This window comes from Brassica napus, chromosome C8 (genome assembly GCF_020379485.1).
Source record: "Brassica napus cultivar Da-Ae chromosome C8, Da-Ae, whole genome shotgun sequence".
Lineage (NCBI taxonomy): Eukaryota > Viridiplantae > Streptophyta > Magnoliopsida > Brassicales > Brassicaceae > Brassica > Brassica napus.
This window is the reverse complement of record NC_063451.1, coordinates 18,503,284-18,521,560: the sequence shown is the minus strand read 5'-3', so window position 1 is coordinate 18,521,560 and position 18,277 is coordinate 18,503,284. Positions and strand designations below refer to the sequence as shown.

At 35.4% G+C, this 18,277-nt stretch overlaps 1 protein-coding gene across 1 annotated transcript; it reads right to left on the bottom strand.

The window, feature by feature from the left end:
* Positions 1 to 13,737: 13,737 nt before the first annotated feature.
* LOC106435445 (vacuole membrane protein KMS1) lies at positions 13,738 to 16,306 on the bottom strand. The gene is made up of 8 exons (XM_013876332.3): positions 16,011 to 16,306; positions 15,488 to 15,699; positions 15,319 to 15,397; positions 14,932 to 15,231; positions 14,706 to 14,863; positions 14,517 to 14,633; positions 14,251 to 14,430; positions 13,738 to 14,172 (listed from the first exon to the last, which is right to left on the bottom strand). Exons 1-8 carry the CDS (start codon positions 16,057 to 16,059, stop codon positions 14,017 to 14,019), a joined length of 1,251 nt encoding a protein of 416 aa, XP_013731786.1. The 5' UTR covers positions 16,060 to 16,306; the 3' UTR covers positions 13,738 to 14,016.
* Between the last annotated feature and the right edge of the window lie 1,971 nt (positions 16,307 to 18,277).

Here is an 18,277-nt window from a genome sequence, read left to right as displayed (position 1 = left end):
TACTTTGTTTTCTACATTATGTCAAGGGATGGAGAAAAGAAACCAGCCAAACTTAATCTATACTATTAAAGCAGGATCCTATTGTCTTTTTTACCTTAGCCTGCCATTTCTTTACTAACATTGCATGTTTCATTAAGGGCAATCAAGTAATATTAATAACACATCTATATTGGACCATTTTTTTTGGATTCAGCTCACTGTCCACATCAGATCTCTCTTGGTTCATTTAAGCCGATTAAGAAATCAGATCCAATTCTCACATTTTTTTTTCTTTGGGCCATTTAGTTCAAGTTCAAAAAAAAAATTTCAACCATTCTTAATTTTTTTTTATTTTCTTAATATAATTTAAGCATTCATAAAAAAATTTGATTTTTTCATTGAAAAGTATAAATCTTTATTAAAAGTATATAATTATTTTTATTAAAAATATTAACCACATAATAAAATTAATTTATCAGAGTTATACCAACTTAATTCATTGAAAAAATAAAGTTTAAGTTTTTAAACATAAATAGTCATTTAAAATGAAACACAATAAAGAAAGATAAAAAGTTTAAGTCTTTTATAAAATAAAACACAAATATATGAAATATGACATTTACTAAATATTTGTCAATTGAAAAAAAAAAGGAAAATAAATCTGCGCTTTGAAAGCGCGGATCAAAATCTAGTTAAATGCTTAAACTAAAACCAAATTGAATTCTGTTTACACACCAATTATTTTTATTAATTAAAAGATACTTTAATGGTTGGTGGGGGGAATAACTAATTAAAGAAACTCGTCACAGAAATAATCCCAAACGTGCAAATTGATGGTGGTCACAAACTTTACAATTTTATTCAGTTATACGGGAAAAAGGAAGAAATGAATCAAAAATAATTCTCGGATCAGTTTAAAAGAGTTCCATACGTAGTAAACAAACGTTTGCACCATAGAACACAAGTTGTTTGTAATACATGAAGTCGTTGCATAATACTGTTGCGGTACGACGTGGGAATAAAGAGGAATGTGACATATATAATTTATGATACGTTGATACGGTATTGGAGACTTGTTGAGAATATTCAAATATTTGATAAGACCATGATTAACCCGAGTCTCTTAACTGGGGTTTTTAACTTCGGTTAAAAGACGGTTTTTAGCAAAAATCTAAGAAAAGCTAAGAACTGTCTCTTAAATAAGAGATATAAGAGCCGTCTCTTAGCCGAAAAGTGTAAAAAACAAAAAAAAAGTATCAAATCATGAGTTAAGAACTCCGGCTAACAGACCGAAGTTAATCATGCCCTAAGGATGAACACTATATTGCAGATCTTTCTATACTCGAAGTTTGACGTCTTATTCCATAAATACAGAGTTTATGAGTCAATTAATTAGGTTAACAAAAATATTGAGAGAAAAGAGAAGAAGACGAGTTTCAGTCTCATTTAGAGGGCACAATTCTACTTGCTTTCCCATGAAATCTAGTGTGCAAAGAATTTGGTTTGAAGTGATAGAACCGTATTATATAAACTACAGAGAATTGAATATTGTAAAAAATAAAATTGATAAAATTATATCAAAGATTAAGAAAAGAGGATGATACAACTGCAGAGTCGAGATATTATCTCTTTCTGTAACTCAAAATACGTTATGTAGTGCGATGGTTCGATAACGTAATGAGTCCCATGATACAACTGCAAAAATCTTCTGATTTGTGTCACTCTATCAGAAGCCTGGCGAAACTAGTTTTGTGTATACTCTCATATTCAAAAGAAAATCAAAGAGAAAGAAAAGAAATATGGAGGATTGTATTATTTTTCTATGTAAAATAATGAGACTACACCAATTGTTTCTCTTCCTTTATAATAAGATGAAACACGTCGTGCACTTAATATGCACTACAAGAAAACATGGGGATTCTGATGGCCGAAATCGTCAGAAATTCGTCGGAATAGACCGATTCCGACGAATTTCTGACGAACCTGTCCGTCGGTATCGTTTTGTCGGAAAAAAAAAATTCGTCGGAATTTCGTCAGAACTTCCGACGACTTTCTGACGAATACCGAGAAACGTCATTCTGACGAAGTTCCGACGATATTACGATGGGGACACACGAGACCAGAGTTCATCGGAAAAACTAAGTACCGATGGAGAACGTTCCTCGGACAATTCCGACGTAGTGGATTCCTCGGTATATTCCGACGGACGTTGGTTCGTCGGAATATACTGACGGACATTGGTTCGTCGGAGTATACCGACGGATATTTGTTCGTCGGTATATTCCGACGGATATTGGTTCGTCGGTAAATTACGACGGATGTTGGTTCGTCGGTATATTCCGAGGAACCGTTGTCCGTCGGTATATTCCGACGCCCAGAGTTCTTCGAAATATACCAATTTTAAAAACGAATTAATTTTGCATTTTTATATATTTTTTTATATTAAAAATTAATTAATAAATTAAAAAAATCAGAAATTTAAAACTAATAATATTATAGAATTTAAATTCATACAAACCGAAATAGAAAAAAACATTCAGAAAGTTTAAAATTCATACAAACCGAAATAGAAAAAAAAACATTCAAAAAGTTTTAAAAAGCCGAAAAAACTAAGATGAACTCGAAGACATCAAACGATCTAGCTTCTGCATTATCTCGGTGTTGAACTTCTTCTGGGATGCCAACTCAGCAAGGATAGTGGCATTCTCCGAACGGATAGTGGCATTCTCAGAAAGGATAGTGGTGTTCTGCTCCTCCAATGCCCCAATCTGTTCATCTTTGTCATGTAGCTCCTCGAGAATCATGGGATCGGCATACGGAGCTTGCGAAGAAGATGCCGGATACGAAGAAGCACGGCGGGCCAACCCAACTAAACGGCCTCCTTTCCTTTTAGGAACCGCCTACAAAAATATTTAAAGTTAGTAAATAGGGACAAATTAGTAATCGACATTATAAAAAAAATATATTAATAAAAAAATTACTTTTTCAACCATCTCATTTATTTGCAATAGAGACAAGTTGGTTGAAGCTCCCGTAGAATCGCCGTCATCAGAGAGAGGATGAGATTGAGATACTATTTCAGCTTCCACCAAATCAACGACACCTTTGATCACGGGGTCCTGAATTTGATCCGTCGTCTTGTTAGTGTGAGCCACCTTAATGAGTTGGAGACGATCAACGGGATTACCGTCATTTGCTTCGATCTAAAAAAACCGCCATTATTAGCCAAGGAATATATAAAATATTTATTTAAAAAATATAAAGATAAATGATAATAAAAAACTTACAAGTTCATCCTCCTTAGTAGACATAGAGCAAGCGCCGAGGTTGTGCACATACATACCTTTCCCGCCACGATCGCTCTTCCGGTTCTTGGAGTTCCTAGAAGACGTCTCTGCAGTTTCTTCCTTCTCCCAATGAGCTATCAACTGCTCTCACACCGTCCCGTTGATGAACCGTGGCCTCTTGTTCTTCTGCCAAACTATCTTCCACGCGTTTATCTGCTTCGTATAAGAGTCCATGGCCTTTTCGTTGAATTTCTTACGGACTGTTTCCGTAAGATCGGAGTGCCAGTTGAACTCTTGCTACAAAACAAACATAATTTAATAAGTAAATATATTAAAAAAATGTAAAAACTTTAAAAAAATGAAGAGTTACTATACCGCAAACTGACGAAACCACAACTCTCGTTCGTCGGAAGGGATCACACTCCACTTTGGATATCCAAAACGGAGCATGGAGTACATCATCTGGTTGATGCTCCGGCTAATGCCATTTTTCGACTTGGTGAACCTTTAAAAAAAATACAAGTTAGCAAGTTAATTAAAGGAAAAAAACATAATGGTACAAATAAAAAAAAATACTAACCAAGTGCTATGCCCTCGTCGTGGGTTGGGTTGGAGAACCGGGAGATGCTCTCGACCTGGTTGTTGAACCAATAGTTGAACTGGCATGACCCCCGAATCCTGTTGAGCAGCAGCGCGAGGGGCAGTGGGAGCTGGAGCGGGAATATATGCGGGAACCGAGTGTTGTTCATGAGACGATCCCGATGCACGAGAACTGCTCACCGAACTACGTCGAAGACGGGCTGCGGGGCAGGGTTCATCCCCGGCCCTAAAAAAAAAATTAATACATCAAAAATATTTTCAAATCATTTCTATTTTTAATGTTTTCATTTATATATTTACAAAAGGTTTTATAAACGTTTTAAAAAAAACTATTAAACCCTTTATTATACATAGTTTATTACTAGAAACATATAAAAAATAATAAAAATTTTAATTTTTTTTATTATACATGATATATATATATATATATATATATGTATACACAATTATAAAAAATTTATAAATGTAGAAAAATGTTGTTAAATATTTTTAAAATTTTTTAAAAAACGTTTTATTATACATAGTTTATTAGTGGAAACTTATAAAAAATTTTAAAAAATTTTAAAATTTTTATTATACATGATTTATATATATATATATATATATATGTATACAAAATTATAAAAAAATTATAAATATAGAAAAATGTTGTTAAATATTTTTAAAAAATTTTAAAAACGTTTTATTATATATATATTTCATTACTGGAAACTTGAAAAACGTTTTTAAAAATCAGAAAAACGTTTTAAAAATATTAAAACGTTTTGAATTTTAACAAAAAAAAAATTCAAAAAAAAAACAACAATCCTAACTTATATATCCTAAACTATCCATTCAATTCTAAAATTTTGCAATCAAACAACCTAAAATCTGAGATCTAACTACCAAAACCCTAAACAATTGATATAAAAGAAGGTTTGGGATGATTCTTACATGATTTGGGATTTGGGGAAGAGATATGAGGGTGAGAAGAGGATTCGCCGGTGAAGAGAGGTGGAGAAGGGCCGGAATCGCCGGAGAGATGGAGAAATCGCCGGAGAGAGATCGTCTTTGAGAGAGAGGCGGAAATAACGAAGAAGGAAGAAGGAGAGTTATTATATCTGAAGATTCCGACGGACACGGGTTCGTCGGTATTCCGTCGGTATAATTAAAATATACCAAATGGCGATTCGCGAAAATTTTCACGCAGTTTGGTTCTCCCGGGCAAATTGGATTTCCGACGGAATGTGTCCGTCAGTATATTCCGACGGAATGTGTCCGTCAGTATATTCCGACGGAATGTGTCCGTCAGTATATTCCGACAGAATTCCAACGACTTAGTGTTTAGGGTGTTGATTACAAGTTTCTAAATGCAAAATCCATATCTTTGATAAGATATATAGTATTTGCATAAAGATTTAACAATAAAAATGTTTTTATAACACGATTTTACACAACAACATTTTTTGTAATGTAAGATTATATGAATATGATTGTATAAGTATATGAGTGTTAAGATGAGATGTTATGAAAACAATGATATGCATACATAAATATTTTAATGAGTTGTTATATTTGAACGGTTGCGATCTAATACTATACTAAACACTTATTATGTGTTATTTTCATAGTTTTGGCATCTAAATTTATAGTTTTTTATGATTGAAATTTTTTAGAAACACATGTCGTCGGTAATTCGTCGGAATATACCGACGAATTACCGACGACCTTTACAAACTTCAACGAAACCCTTGGTCGTCGCTATGTCGTCGGTATATTTGGAGGGATTTCCGACGGACCAATAAAAAAAAAAAAAAAAAAACTAATCAGAATCTTCTGAATCTTCATCAAACTCCCCAACCTCGGCTTCTGGCTCCGAATGTACAACAGCATCATGTCCAAACACAGACAAATTCTCAACAAGTTGAACATTTTCCAAATCTTCAACTGCCTGGGCGTTGCTGGTAGACTCTGGTTGCAATGGTTCATCATCATCAGAAGTTCCATCCACTCGTCCTCTTGGGTTGATTTGCGTTACAGTAACCCATGGATCGTCTCTGTACGTCACCCGAGGGTAACTTATGTAGCACACCTATACATATCAATTATACAAGTATTAGTAAAATATATAACATTAATTAATTATATTGGTAAAAAAATATGAATAGATTGACATACCTGATCAGCTTGCGAACCAAGAATAAACCAATCACAATAGAATACTACACAACGCAATCCAACCATTCCAGGAAATTGGATTTCCAATATTTCTTTTATGTTGCCGTAGTAGACATTGTCACCGGAAGAAGATGAAACACCAGCATCATATGTTGTCTTAGAATGACTTTTCCTTGTGAATGCATATCCTCGCGTACAAAATTTAAGATATGATTTGACCACATAGTTTGGTTTCTGCACAAATTCGCGTATCCAATCATCGAACACAAGACCTCTGGCCAAACCAACATTCACCTATAAATTAAAAACATATATGATTGAAAAGTTAATTAGTTTATATTAAATTTAAACTAATCATTTGCATAGGGTAATATGATATATGACTCATATAACTACGAAGCCACGCAGCAAATCCGTTGTCTCTAAGTTGTCGAAGCTCATCTTCTGTTGCATGCCTGTGAGTCATACGCAACTCCGCCATATATACACTATATACAAAAATATTATCAATATGAAATAAATTTATTGAATATTAATCTAACAATAAATGAATAAATATTTTTATCTCTCATATTGTAGAACATCTTCACAGTTGGTGAGCAAATACGTTTGCAAATGAGCGTGCTCAGTGTCCGTAAGTCTCCGCTTCGTGAATTTTCCACTAAGTCGTCATATTTCCTTGAACATGCTTGGGACAGTAACATGATATGTTGCTCTCTCCTATCATCATGCCGAGCAGGTCTTCGGTGTTTTGTATGCACTTCTGGTGGAAAATAATTTTTAGCAAAGATTGCAGTTTCTTCATTGATCACCTGTGCCACTGTAGATCCTTCCACCCTGCTTTGATTTTTGACCATCTTCTTCAGATGATGCATATAACGCTCAAAAATATACATCCATCTGTACTGCACAGGACCACCAAGTTCCAATTCTCTTGCGAGATGAATAGCAAGATGTTCCATTACATCAAAGAATGATGGAGGAAATATCTTCTCAAGGTTGCACATGCTGACTGGTGCGTTTGGCTTCAAATTATTAATACCCTCTTCAGTCACTACTCTGCTGCATAAGTCGCGGAAGAAAACACTAATCCCTACATAGATAAAAGACATAATTTTTCGTAAGTATTAAGTTTTTATATGCATAATTGTTAAATATAAAAATAAATTAAATTGTAAAAATATAAGATACCTGCAATTGCTTCATGAACATTACGTGGCAATAATGCTGAAAAAGCAAACGGAAGGAGGCGCTGCATAATTACATGACAATCATGACTCTTCAAGCCAGTAAACTTTCCTTCGCTTCTATCAACGCAGTCCCCCAAATTTGATGCATATCCGTCAGGAAATTTCACTTTATCTGTAATCCAATCAAAGAACTCTTCTTTTCTAGCACCATCCAGCCGATAAATGGGAAAACGGGCCGTACCGTTCTCATCAACGTGAAGTTCAGAACGATCACAAATATCGACTAAATCCAACCTTGACTTCAAATTATCCTTCGTTTTACCTTGGATGTTAAGGACTGTGTTCATCAGATTGTCGAAGAAGTTCTTCTCAATATGCATGACATCTAAATTATGCCGCAATAGATGACTCTCCCAATATGGCAGATCCCAGAAAATACTCTTTTTGTGCCAGTTATGTAGCTCTCCAACCGCACTGACTCGAATGTTTTCATGTCCACCTACATCTGGCGTCCTTTCTGCATCAAAATACCTAAACTGCTTTAACAAATCTTTCCCACTAACTTCCTCAGGTGGACCATCAAACACCTGCTTGTTCTTCGTAAACGAAGTCTTACTCCTGCGGTATGGATGATCAGGTGGTAGAAATCGTCTGTGACAGTCAAACTAACACGTTTTCCTTCCGTTCTTTAGTTGGAAAGCATATGTGTCATCTTGACAATATGGACATGATAGCCTCCCATGTGTTGTCCATCCAGATAACATACCATATGCTGGAAAGTCACTTATTGTCCACATAAGTAATGCCCGCATCTGAAAGTTTTCTTTGCACGAAACATCGTATGTCTCAAAACCATGAGCCCATAGTTGTTGCAACTCATATATCAGTGGTTGAAGAAACACATCTAGTGATCTTTTAGGATGATCTGACCCGGGGAAGAGAATTGAGAGAAACAAAAACTCTCGTCGCATGCACAAGCTCGGCCGTAAGTTGTACGGTGTCACAATAACTGGCCATAGAGAATACTGTCTTCCATGCTTTCCAAATGGGCTGAAACCATCAGTAGATAACCCAAGATAAACATTTCTTCTCTCTTCCGCAAATTCTGGATATGTTGACTGAAAATGTTTCCAAGCCTTCGCATCTGAAGGATGTCTAATCTCACCATTTGTGGAATGCTCTGCATGCCATCTCATTGCTTTTGCTGTGCGCTCACACTGATACAACCTCTTCAATCTTTCCGTCAAAGGCAAATACCACATTCTTTTGAATGGGATCGGAACTCTTCCCCTCGTCTCCTGATAACGAGGTTTCCCACAAAATTTGCATACATTCCGTGTCTCATCCACTCTCCAGTAGATCATGCAGTTGTCAATACATACATCTATCACTTCGTACGGTAGTTGAAGACCGGCAACAAGTTTCTGAACCTCGTAGTATGAACCCGGTGCAAGGTTATCCTCAGGTAGAATACCTTTGACAAAATCAGTAATCGCATCCATACATTCTTCAGCCAAATTATAGTCTGTCTTAATACCCATTAATCTAGTTGCAGATGATAAGACTGAATGACCATCTCTACAATTTTGATACAAAGGTTGTTTTTCAGCATCCAACATGTAAAAAAATCTCCTAGATTCGGGATTTGGTTCTTCCCCTCTATAATGATCATGTACCATCTGCTCAGTACCTACACCATAATCTATATCCGTTCTAGATTCTTCTAACCTAATATCAGGCTGAAGTTCACTAACAGGCTGAGGTTCGCTAGTACTACCATATTCTTAACCAGTTTTCCCATGAAGGTACCAAACTTTATAATTACGTGAAAACCCTTTCATATACAAATGAGTCCAAACATCAAATTTTTTTATAACCTTATTATTATTGCAAGTAGAGCAGGGACATCTTAACATACCACTTTTTGCATCCGGTTGCTGTTGAACAAGCCTCATGAATTCTCCAATCCCTTGAACGTATTCTTCCGTAAGCAAATTGGTGTTCGGATCCAAATGAGGTTTATCCATCCACGAACGATAATAAACTTCTGAAGACATGATTTTCACGGAATTGTTATGACTAAAGAGAATGAAGAGAGAATGAAGTGTGAATGAATTGAATGAGGAGGGGTTGTATTTATAGGAAATTGCTTACGGCCCTCCGACGACTTTCCGACGAAATTCCGACGGAAGTAAAGAAGTCCGTCGGAATTCCGTCGGTATTTTCTAATCTCAAACGGCTATACAACGGTCATATATATTTGTCGGCAACGGTCACATGATTCGTCGGAAATTCGTCGGAAAATTCCGACAGAATACCGACGACTGTACTATTAATCGGAATGTCGTCGGAAGTTTGTCGGTATATTCCGACGACCCATGTTTCGTCGGAATTCCGTCGGAAATGGCCGACGGAATTCCGACGACCTCAAATTTTTGGTTTTCGTCGGAAATTGGTCAGTAATCCGTCACAAACGTCCGACGACATTGAGATCCGTCGGAATCTCCGTCGGAATTCGGCGTGTTTTCTTGTAGTGATGGAGCCACTAACGTACACAACCTTTAATAGACATAAAGGAAATTTGATTCCCTTGTAATCAATTTGGTAACGTTAGCTTTCAAGAAGAAGATATTGTATGTTTGACTAACACCAATGATCTTTTTCTTAAATGGGTTTACATTTTTTTTATTCATGAATAAGATTTTAAAATAAATTATTAGACATTTAGTGTAACTAACCATTTTATATTCTAATTCAAACCCACGTATCCAAAGTGTATATTTGCTAGTTTATATACTTAGTCAAATTCAAAACTTACAAATTTTGCAAGTCATACATTTTGGACCTCCATTTTTCATTCACAGCAACTTCGATTTTGACAAACAAATACACTAAATTATAGTGTTCACGGTGACGATTACATCGTGTCCAAATTCTGGTATTTCCGACAGACGTCTCCGTCGAAAAACCCATCAGAAAAATGATCTATACCACTTTGTCAAAAACGAGTTCCAACGTGAAGACTGTGATTGTAGATCAACAGAGAAATTTAGGAAGCAAAAATAAGAGATTCTGGTCTTTGAATCTAGGAGTGTGTCATTTTGATACATGGAGACCTGATTGGTGTCGAATTAAGGGCAGGCGCGCGTACATAGCAAAAGAAGTACGGTGGCACAGGCCCCGTCTAATTTTTTTTTTTTTAACAATTAAGATATAAAACAAATACCATGCCCTTTATGTAAAAATAAAATGAGAAATTTATAGAATAATACACTTTTCTAAACTTTATATCATTAGACACTTTCTACTACATATATACTTTCAGGTTCTTTTTTTTTTTTACTTTCAGGTTTTTATGTGTTTAATGTTTAAAATAGCTTTCTCCAACTCAAAAATCACATTGCCACTTAACTAAGTTACAAACAGATCTAATTGATCTAACTAACACCCGTGGCACTATTGAAGTACGATAATCTTTTTAACTGTTGATTCTTCTTTAAATTGTTAATCTTCTTTCAAAACTCTTCAGAAATTAGTTGTAGGTCTTAATTATTTTATCTCTACCTAATAGCCATAAAATTAGAAAAAAATCACAACTACTTTTTCTTTCGATCATATGAAAATAGATGTAAGAATCATGTAATTCAATGAGGCATGGGAGTGGTGGAGACCATATGGATGCAAAATGCTGAGACGGCGTGTGATAAATTTGAGGAACAATTTTATACCATTGAGAAAAGACAAGATATAAATTTAGGGAGCAAGTTTATACTCAATTTATGCCTTGAGCAATAAGTACAATTCCAAGAAAATGAAAGTGTCCTTATTTATATGGAAATTGTCCATATCCATGTTCCTTGGACAAAGGGTTTTGGGAACGTGGAGATCACTATAAAATGGCTATGGAGTCGTGTTTATTCCATAAGACATTGGAGGGGTATTATTATAGAGGAATGGTGAAAATCTCTTAGGGGTGTTCTTGGGTTGTGTTGAAGCAAATGTTGAAGTACGGACAATGGAGAGACATGTTTGGGTAGATTATGAATCTTACAATAGCAGTTGTTAGAGTGTTAATAGGCTGTGTAAAACTGATTAAACAAATGTTGTATAGTTTGTTCAGACGATTTCTAATAAATTAATAGTTGTTTGCTTGTATCATATTTTGTATTTTGATTTATCCCTTCTAGATTACTGTATTGTGATGTCATTTTTACATTAAGAGCATCATTAACGCAGGGTTCTTAGTACAATGTTCTTAGCAAAATATAAGAACCCGACTCTTAACTTTTAACTGAAAAAGTTAAGAGTCGGCTTTTAAATCTCTTATTTAAGAGCCGACTCTTAGCATTTTCAGTTAAAAATTAAGAGTCGGGTTCTTATATTCTGCTAAGAACCTTGTAATAAGAACCATGCGTTAATGATGCTCTAACCGAACTTCCTCGACATTAATTAATCGGGCATTTTGTGATAGTTATTGTTTTAGAGACATTTTTATTAATTATATTATTTTAATCTTAAATAAAAGAAGATATCTACATAGAGTATATGGATTTGTGTTGCAAATTTTATAACAATTTGGATAAGCTGAATACGGGTTAAGTAAAAAAAGTAAGAAAATATTGATTGTTATGGTCTTAAGGACATGGTCGTAGTTTTAATAATAGAATAACCAAATAAAAATTTAAAATAGAAAAGTTTTAGTAAAAAAATGAAAATATTAAGTAATTGGTTATATTTTCCATAAAGAAACTGTTTATGAACATTAAATTAAAGTTCAGACACGATTTTGCATAAAAGAATAGAACACTACTATGTTTAGAAAAAAATATTTATTTTGTTGGTGTTTTACATTGTTTTTTTTTTTCTGTGACAATATTATTTACTATTATAGTTTCAATAAAATCCGAGACATTTTAGTTTCAACCTCTTATATTAGTTATATATGCACGCACGACTTTGATTGTGAGCTTATGAAATGCTATATACTCATATTCTGAATAAGATACCATCTTATGTTTCTTTATCTTCCAAGTGAATAGGTTTACTCCAATTAATAAATGTGTAATAGTCGGTTGTAGATCTCTTTTCCACTTTATCTTCAGCCTAATCATCATCACAATAGCCACTTTTTGAACTTCCAATGCATCTCATACAAATACCCTAACTAGGAGTTCCGTTAAGATACTTGAATATCATGTTCATTATGTTCCAATGGTACATCTCGAGAGTTTGTATATAGTGGCTCACCTACTTCACAACAAAACAAATTTCACTGAGTGATGGTTAGGAAGATCAACTTACCAACCATCCTTCAGAATTGCTTAACGTCCTCAAATGACATGATCCTCAACCTCTCATTCTCTTATAACTTTATAGCCTTCTTTAAGAGGTGTCTTGGCTGGCTTTACTCCAAGATTTTCTGCTTCAGTCAAAAGTGTGTACTTTCTTTGAGATAAAAAGAATCTCTCTTTTAGAGCTACACATTTATTTTCCTATGAAGTACTCTATCTCACTAAAGTCCTTTATACCAAAAACAGACTTAAGAATGTCTTAGTTGTTTGAATACATACATTGTCATTCCTAGAGATGATGAGTACATAAATGAGAATGAGTACAATACCTTCTTGGCTTGGAAGGATGAATGGAGTGTGGTCGGTCTCAGACTTTTTAAATCATCTATCCTTGAGGGTTGAGCTCAACCTATGGTACTAAGCTCTAGGAGATTATTTCAACCCATAAATGGCTTTCTTAAGTATAAACCTTCCCTTGTGCTACCGAGTTTTCACATATTGGTGGGGGATTCATGTACACTTCAATCCTCTAGCTTACATTATATGAATACATTATTGACACCATCTTCCAAGGATCCCAAGATAGGGTGATTCTTACTGTGTGTAGCTTGGTGATTGGTGCAAATTTATTCAAGTAGTCCTCTCCAAATGTTTGACTGAACCCCCTTACCACCAGCCTTGCCTTGTAACGCTCTATCTCTACATTACTCTTGTACTTGATGGCAAACACCCAATTGGATCTCACAATCTTCTTGCACTTAGAAAGATTTGCCTCTTACCAAGTTTGGTTGTACTTAATTTTTCTCTTGTTTTTAATAGCGCGAATCAGAAAAAATAAATAAAAAACCAATTGCATTTATTCCACATCCACTAATCTCTTCTAAGAGGAGTTTTGAAGTCTTCTATAAATAGATAGAGAAGGTCTCTAACTCTTTTCGAACAAATGGACCTGTTTTATGGCTATTTGTCATCAGAGTCCAATATTTGCTGTTTAAATCGGTTTATATCCGATTTATAGTCGATTAATTGGTTAATATGCGGCTAATTAAATTTCCTATTAATTGTACCGATTTGGTTAAAATCACAGCGGTAGACTGTCGTTGACACCTAGTCGATTAGGCGTCTGTGTTTTAGAACAGGGCCTGTAACTAAACATATTGGCACCTGACAACCAAACAGATATCCTTCTTTCATGCATCACTGAAAATAAAAGTTGACAGTGAGCGAAAAAAGAAAAAAAAAACAACGAAATTGTCATTGATAAGCAGAGTAGCAAATTAGCAACTAGAGCTTTTCTTTTCTAAATTCTTCCCACAAATCTTTCTCTATGGAATCAATCACACGGTCAGAATAAGCCTCCTGCAATCTCCCAGTTCCTCCTAAACCCTTTTATGTTCTATAAAGTACAAATCCCACCAGAACAATGTGTCAACGATGCGAAAATGAGAAGAAAAGCTGCCATTGTCTTGTTTAGTTTAGCTCCTTCTGATGTTGGCGCATAAGGAAGAAAGATCAATCTAAATGAGTCAAAGCAGATATTTCTTTCTCTTGCTTCTTCTTCAAGTGTCTCTGTGCAGTCGCTGTCACAATCTTGACGAAGAAGTTGAGGAGCATCAGCCACACTATCCCATTCCAGATTGATGCAAATGAAAAATCCCATCTTTTCACCTAACCCAACAAAAAAAAAACGCAAAAGCATATTCAATACAAATAACATTAATTTGTTGGTTTGTTGGTTTTGTTTACCTTGATATGAGATGGAACAGGAGGTGGAGCATCAATATACTTTTCTTTCATGGCGTGGAGTTTGGCTGTGAGTCCAGGCAATACAGCAGCCAAACCAGGGACATGGCTAAGTATCCAGATCAGCTCGTTCTCCATCCAATCGAGCAATTGGTTGTTACACACACAGATGATAAATATTGTCTTAAATCAAACAAAAAGAAAGTTAAAAAACCACTTAGGTCTAAGAACAAGTCCAGAGAGGTAAAAATATCAATGAGGTTCCACACCTGTATATGAGTTTTGATGATGGCTTTTCCGATTAAAGTCGCCAAAAAGAACTCCCAAAAAGGTATTCCAAATTGCCCACACATTATTCCAGCGAGATCAAACAGAGGATTTGGGACCTGCAGAGCAGTGTGTAAGTATAGATCATTGAATAGTAGTTCCCAATCAGGACATTATATGATATTACTAACCGAAGCAAGAACCAAGACGGTGAAGAAATTCAAGTGCTGCGAATGCGTTAATAGCCAACGCTTAATCCGGTTCAGGAACCTGGCCATAACTCCGCTATCCTCAGATGGTGAAGCATCTAACTCTTCCATTCCATCCACCGTGCTTCCAGAGATACTAGCTGATGATAATAAACAATGAGAAACGAATGCACACGCAGATAGAGAGAGAGAGAAGCAATATACGAACCTGCCCTTGAGATGAAATAAGGAGGAAGCTCCCCAAGAGCCGTCCCAATACCCCATAAGATGGCCTCTAGTTGGACTTGTGGCAGTATGCTTGTGAGAGGAACACGAGACCCAGCAGCAGAGACCATTAATGGAGGACCAAACTCTGAACAAGATTTGTCGAGCCACGAGGGAACCCGTTTCAGCTGTATCGTATCATAAGGTGCAGATTTGAGATCGACCCGCCCACATTGCGTTGCTTTTAGAGTGAACAAAGCAATGTGCGGACCCAAATAGAGAACAAAAGTGTGTAGACCAGATCCTGAATAGAAGAAGAAAATAACAATTTGAAAAATATCGCAATTTTTTTTTAATGCGAGTGAGGAGGAGTTAAGTGTGACTGACTAACCAAGGCCAATAGAAGATGCAACGCCAAGTGCTATCCACCATAAGCTGTACCGAACATACTCCAATAGTTCTTCAACATGCTGTAACAACAATTAGACCTTCTATTACACAATCCTGTCCTGGAAAGTCTAGCTATGAATGTATGAAGTAGTCCAATAGAAAGTGTCTACCTTTCCATGTGGTCCATCAACAGTTACAAGCAAGACTCCAAATGCGACCAACAAAGTGGTTATAAGCATGAACCAGCCTCCATGAGCAAGTAGGTACAATATCGACCGCTTGATGTAAAGAAAAGTAGCCTCAACGAATAACTTCAATGTATAGAGAGGTTGTGAGGTGAGTGTTAGATTCTCCACTTCCTTCTCATGCTTCTCACGCAGAGCTACAAAGTTTTTAACAAAGATTACATTACTAACCCCCAACAATAGGAAACTTGAACCTGTGATCTTCAAGATCACTCCTAGGTAATTCATGATCTTTTAGCCACTAGGCCAACTCGTTGTTGGTTGGTGTGAGTTTCCTATTTTCAGCTAAAGCAACTAATCCACAATCCACAATCATAGATATTCACAACCATTACTGATTCCAATTACACGAAATCGAAAGCTTATGATTCGGATCTCGAAAGCCATCTCTATAGTCCCTAATTGTTCTTCAGAACAATCGATCAAGGGTTAAAAAGGGGAAACTTGCCTGAGATTGCAACATCAGAAGAAGAACTAGCTACGGCGGCGGATCCCATCTCTGAGTATGCGTGCGTCACCAACTATATATATATATCTCAACAGGATAAAGATGATTAGATTTTGAGTTATCATAGATTCGGATGTTTTTTAAAAGGATATTGGGGGAGATGGGCAGAAACAGATTGCTTGGAAACAAAATTCTTTTTTTGTTGTAACGTGACGTGTGGGCTTTGGTAAAGATAGACCAAGAGGAGGAGGAGACCTGGACTTTTGTTTTAGAAAGTCAGATATGGAATCAAGAGATTCCGAAGCAACCGCAAACGTATAGTTTAACAGAGTTTCTCACGAAAACGCTAGTGACGTCGGTGTAGGTCAATGGGCTATAAAGGCCCACTACGTTTCTCGTCATGATGTGACCGGTTGAACCGGAGATCCAATCCAGTTTTCATTTAAAACCAGTGTTTTGCAACCCTAACCTGGTTGGTTAGTAATCAGGTTTGGATTTTATCAAAAAACCATTATTTAAAAAATCCGTTAAAACCCCACAAAAAATCGTTAAAATCCGGAATTTGGCTACCATTGGTTGAACAAATACGTAACTTTTGATTACTTCTTTTTTAGATTTTTCAATTATATTATTAGAAACTGTTTTGTATTCTAATTAAGAAATTAATTTTTAGTTTAAAAAAATAATAAAAATATCATATAATCATGTGGATTATGAATTTATTAACAAAACTAGTTGATGTAATTTGATACTAGTTTATTTTTGTTAATGATAGTTTATTACAATTTTATGTTTTACTTTTGGCTTATTTTGGATTTAAAATTTAATTTAATTTAATTATTCGCATTTGACATTTAAATAGTTATAGATTTTAAGTTTTGATATATTTTTATTGGGAGAATTGCCAAGTGTGACTCAAAACTTGGAGTCAAACCAAAACAATACCCTAACTTGGGTCAAAGGCAAAAGTAACCTAAAAGGCTATTGAAATTACAACTATCCCCTTGTGACCAAACAAAAAAACGGAATTTTTTTTACGTTTCTACCCCTCGCAAGTCGTCTGTTTAGACGACTTGAAAATAAGTCGTCCAGGCGACTTAACTGAAAGTCGTCTGGACAGTTAGTCTTAAACATAATTTAAAAATTTTGTAAAAAATATTTTGATAAGTGAAAAATGGGAATTATGTAATTAACATATGTCTTAGGAGGTATAAATTAAGATATAACAAATTTCAATTGTTTTCAGCATAGATGAGTGAAAGTAGTGAGTCATGATATTCTTTAGTTTATGTTTCATCAACATATGTTGTAGTATTGTATGTGTTCTTAGGGTTAGATTTTGGAAAGCATTAAAACCGTTTTTGAAAATTTTTAAAATTACTTATGCGTGTTCATTTCTATGTATAGTAAACACTATTTAAGTATAATTTGATTTTATAACGTGGTTAGTTAGTTAATCTAGTCATTTTAGTTTAGGGGTTCATTTTAGGGTCTAGGACGACTTAATATTTTGTCGTCTGAAAACAGACGACTAAATATTAAGTCGTCTGTTGTACATTATCAGCCAGAATAAGTCGTCTAAACCGGACCAAACCTTAAAGTTTACCAATGTACTTTTAAAGCTAACCGGATTATTTACCCAATATATAAGGTGATTTTTATTTTTTTTGTTTCATTTTTCACGAAATTCAGAAACCCTAACAGTTCTCTCTCAAAGGCGATTTCGAATTCCCACGATTTCCGAACAAACCATCGTTCTCAACGTCAGCTATCTATCTCACTTCATTCTCACCGTTGTCGCCGCAGCTTCTTCTAACCCTAGCGCCGCCGATTCCTCTAAACCCTAGCGCCGCCGATTCCTCTAAACCCTAGCGCCGCCGCTTCTTCTCTGTAAACCTTAGCGCCGTTTCTCTGTAAACCCTAACGCCGCTAAGTCATCAATCTCGAGGAAAAGATGAACATAAAACGTTGTCTCTATCAATTTACTCATTCTCACCGTTTCACGTTTATTTTTTCAGATCAATAACCGCAATGACGAGTACTCCAACTCCTTCTGCGACTGGAAGACTTGTAAGTAATTTAAGTCGTCTGGAAAGTCTTCCACCTGGACGACTTAGTAGATGACTTAAATATAAGTCGTCCATTTGGAAGACTTTCCAGACGACTTAAATTTAAGTCGTCTACTAAGTCGTCTGGACTTATATTGTTGTCTTTGATTATTTTGCAGACAAAAAGGATGGATATTCCAGAACTCCCCCGTAGGTTAT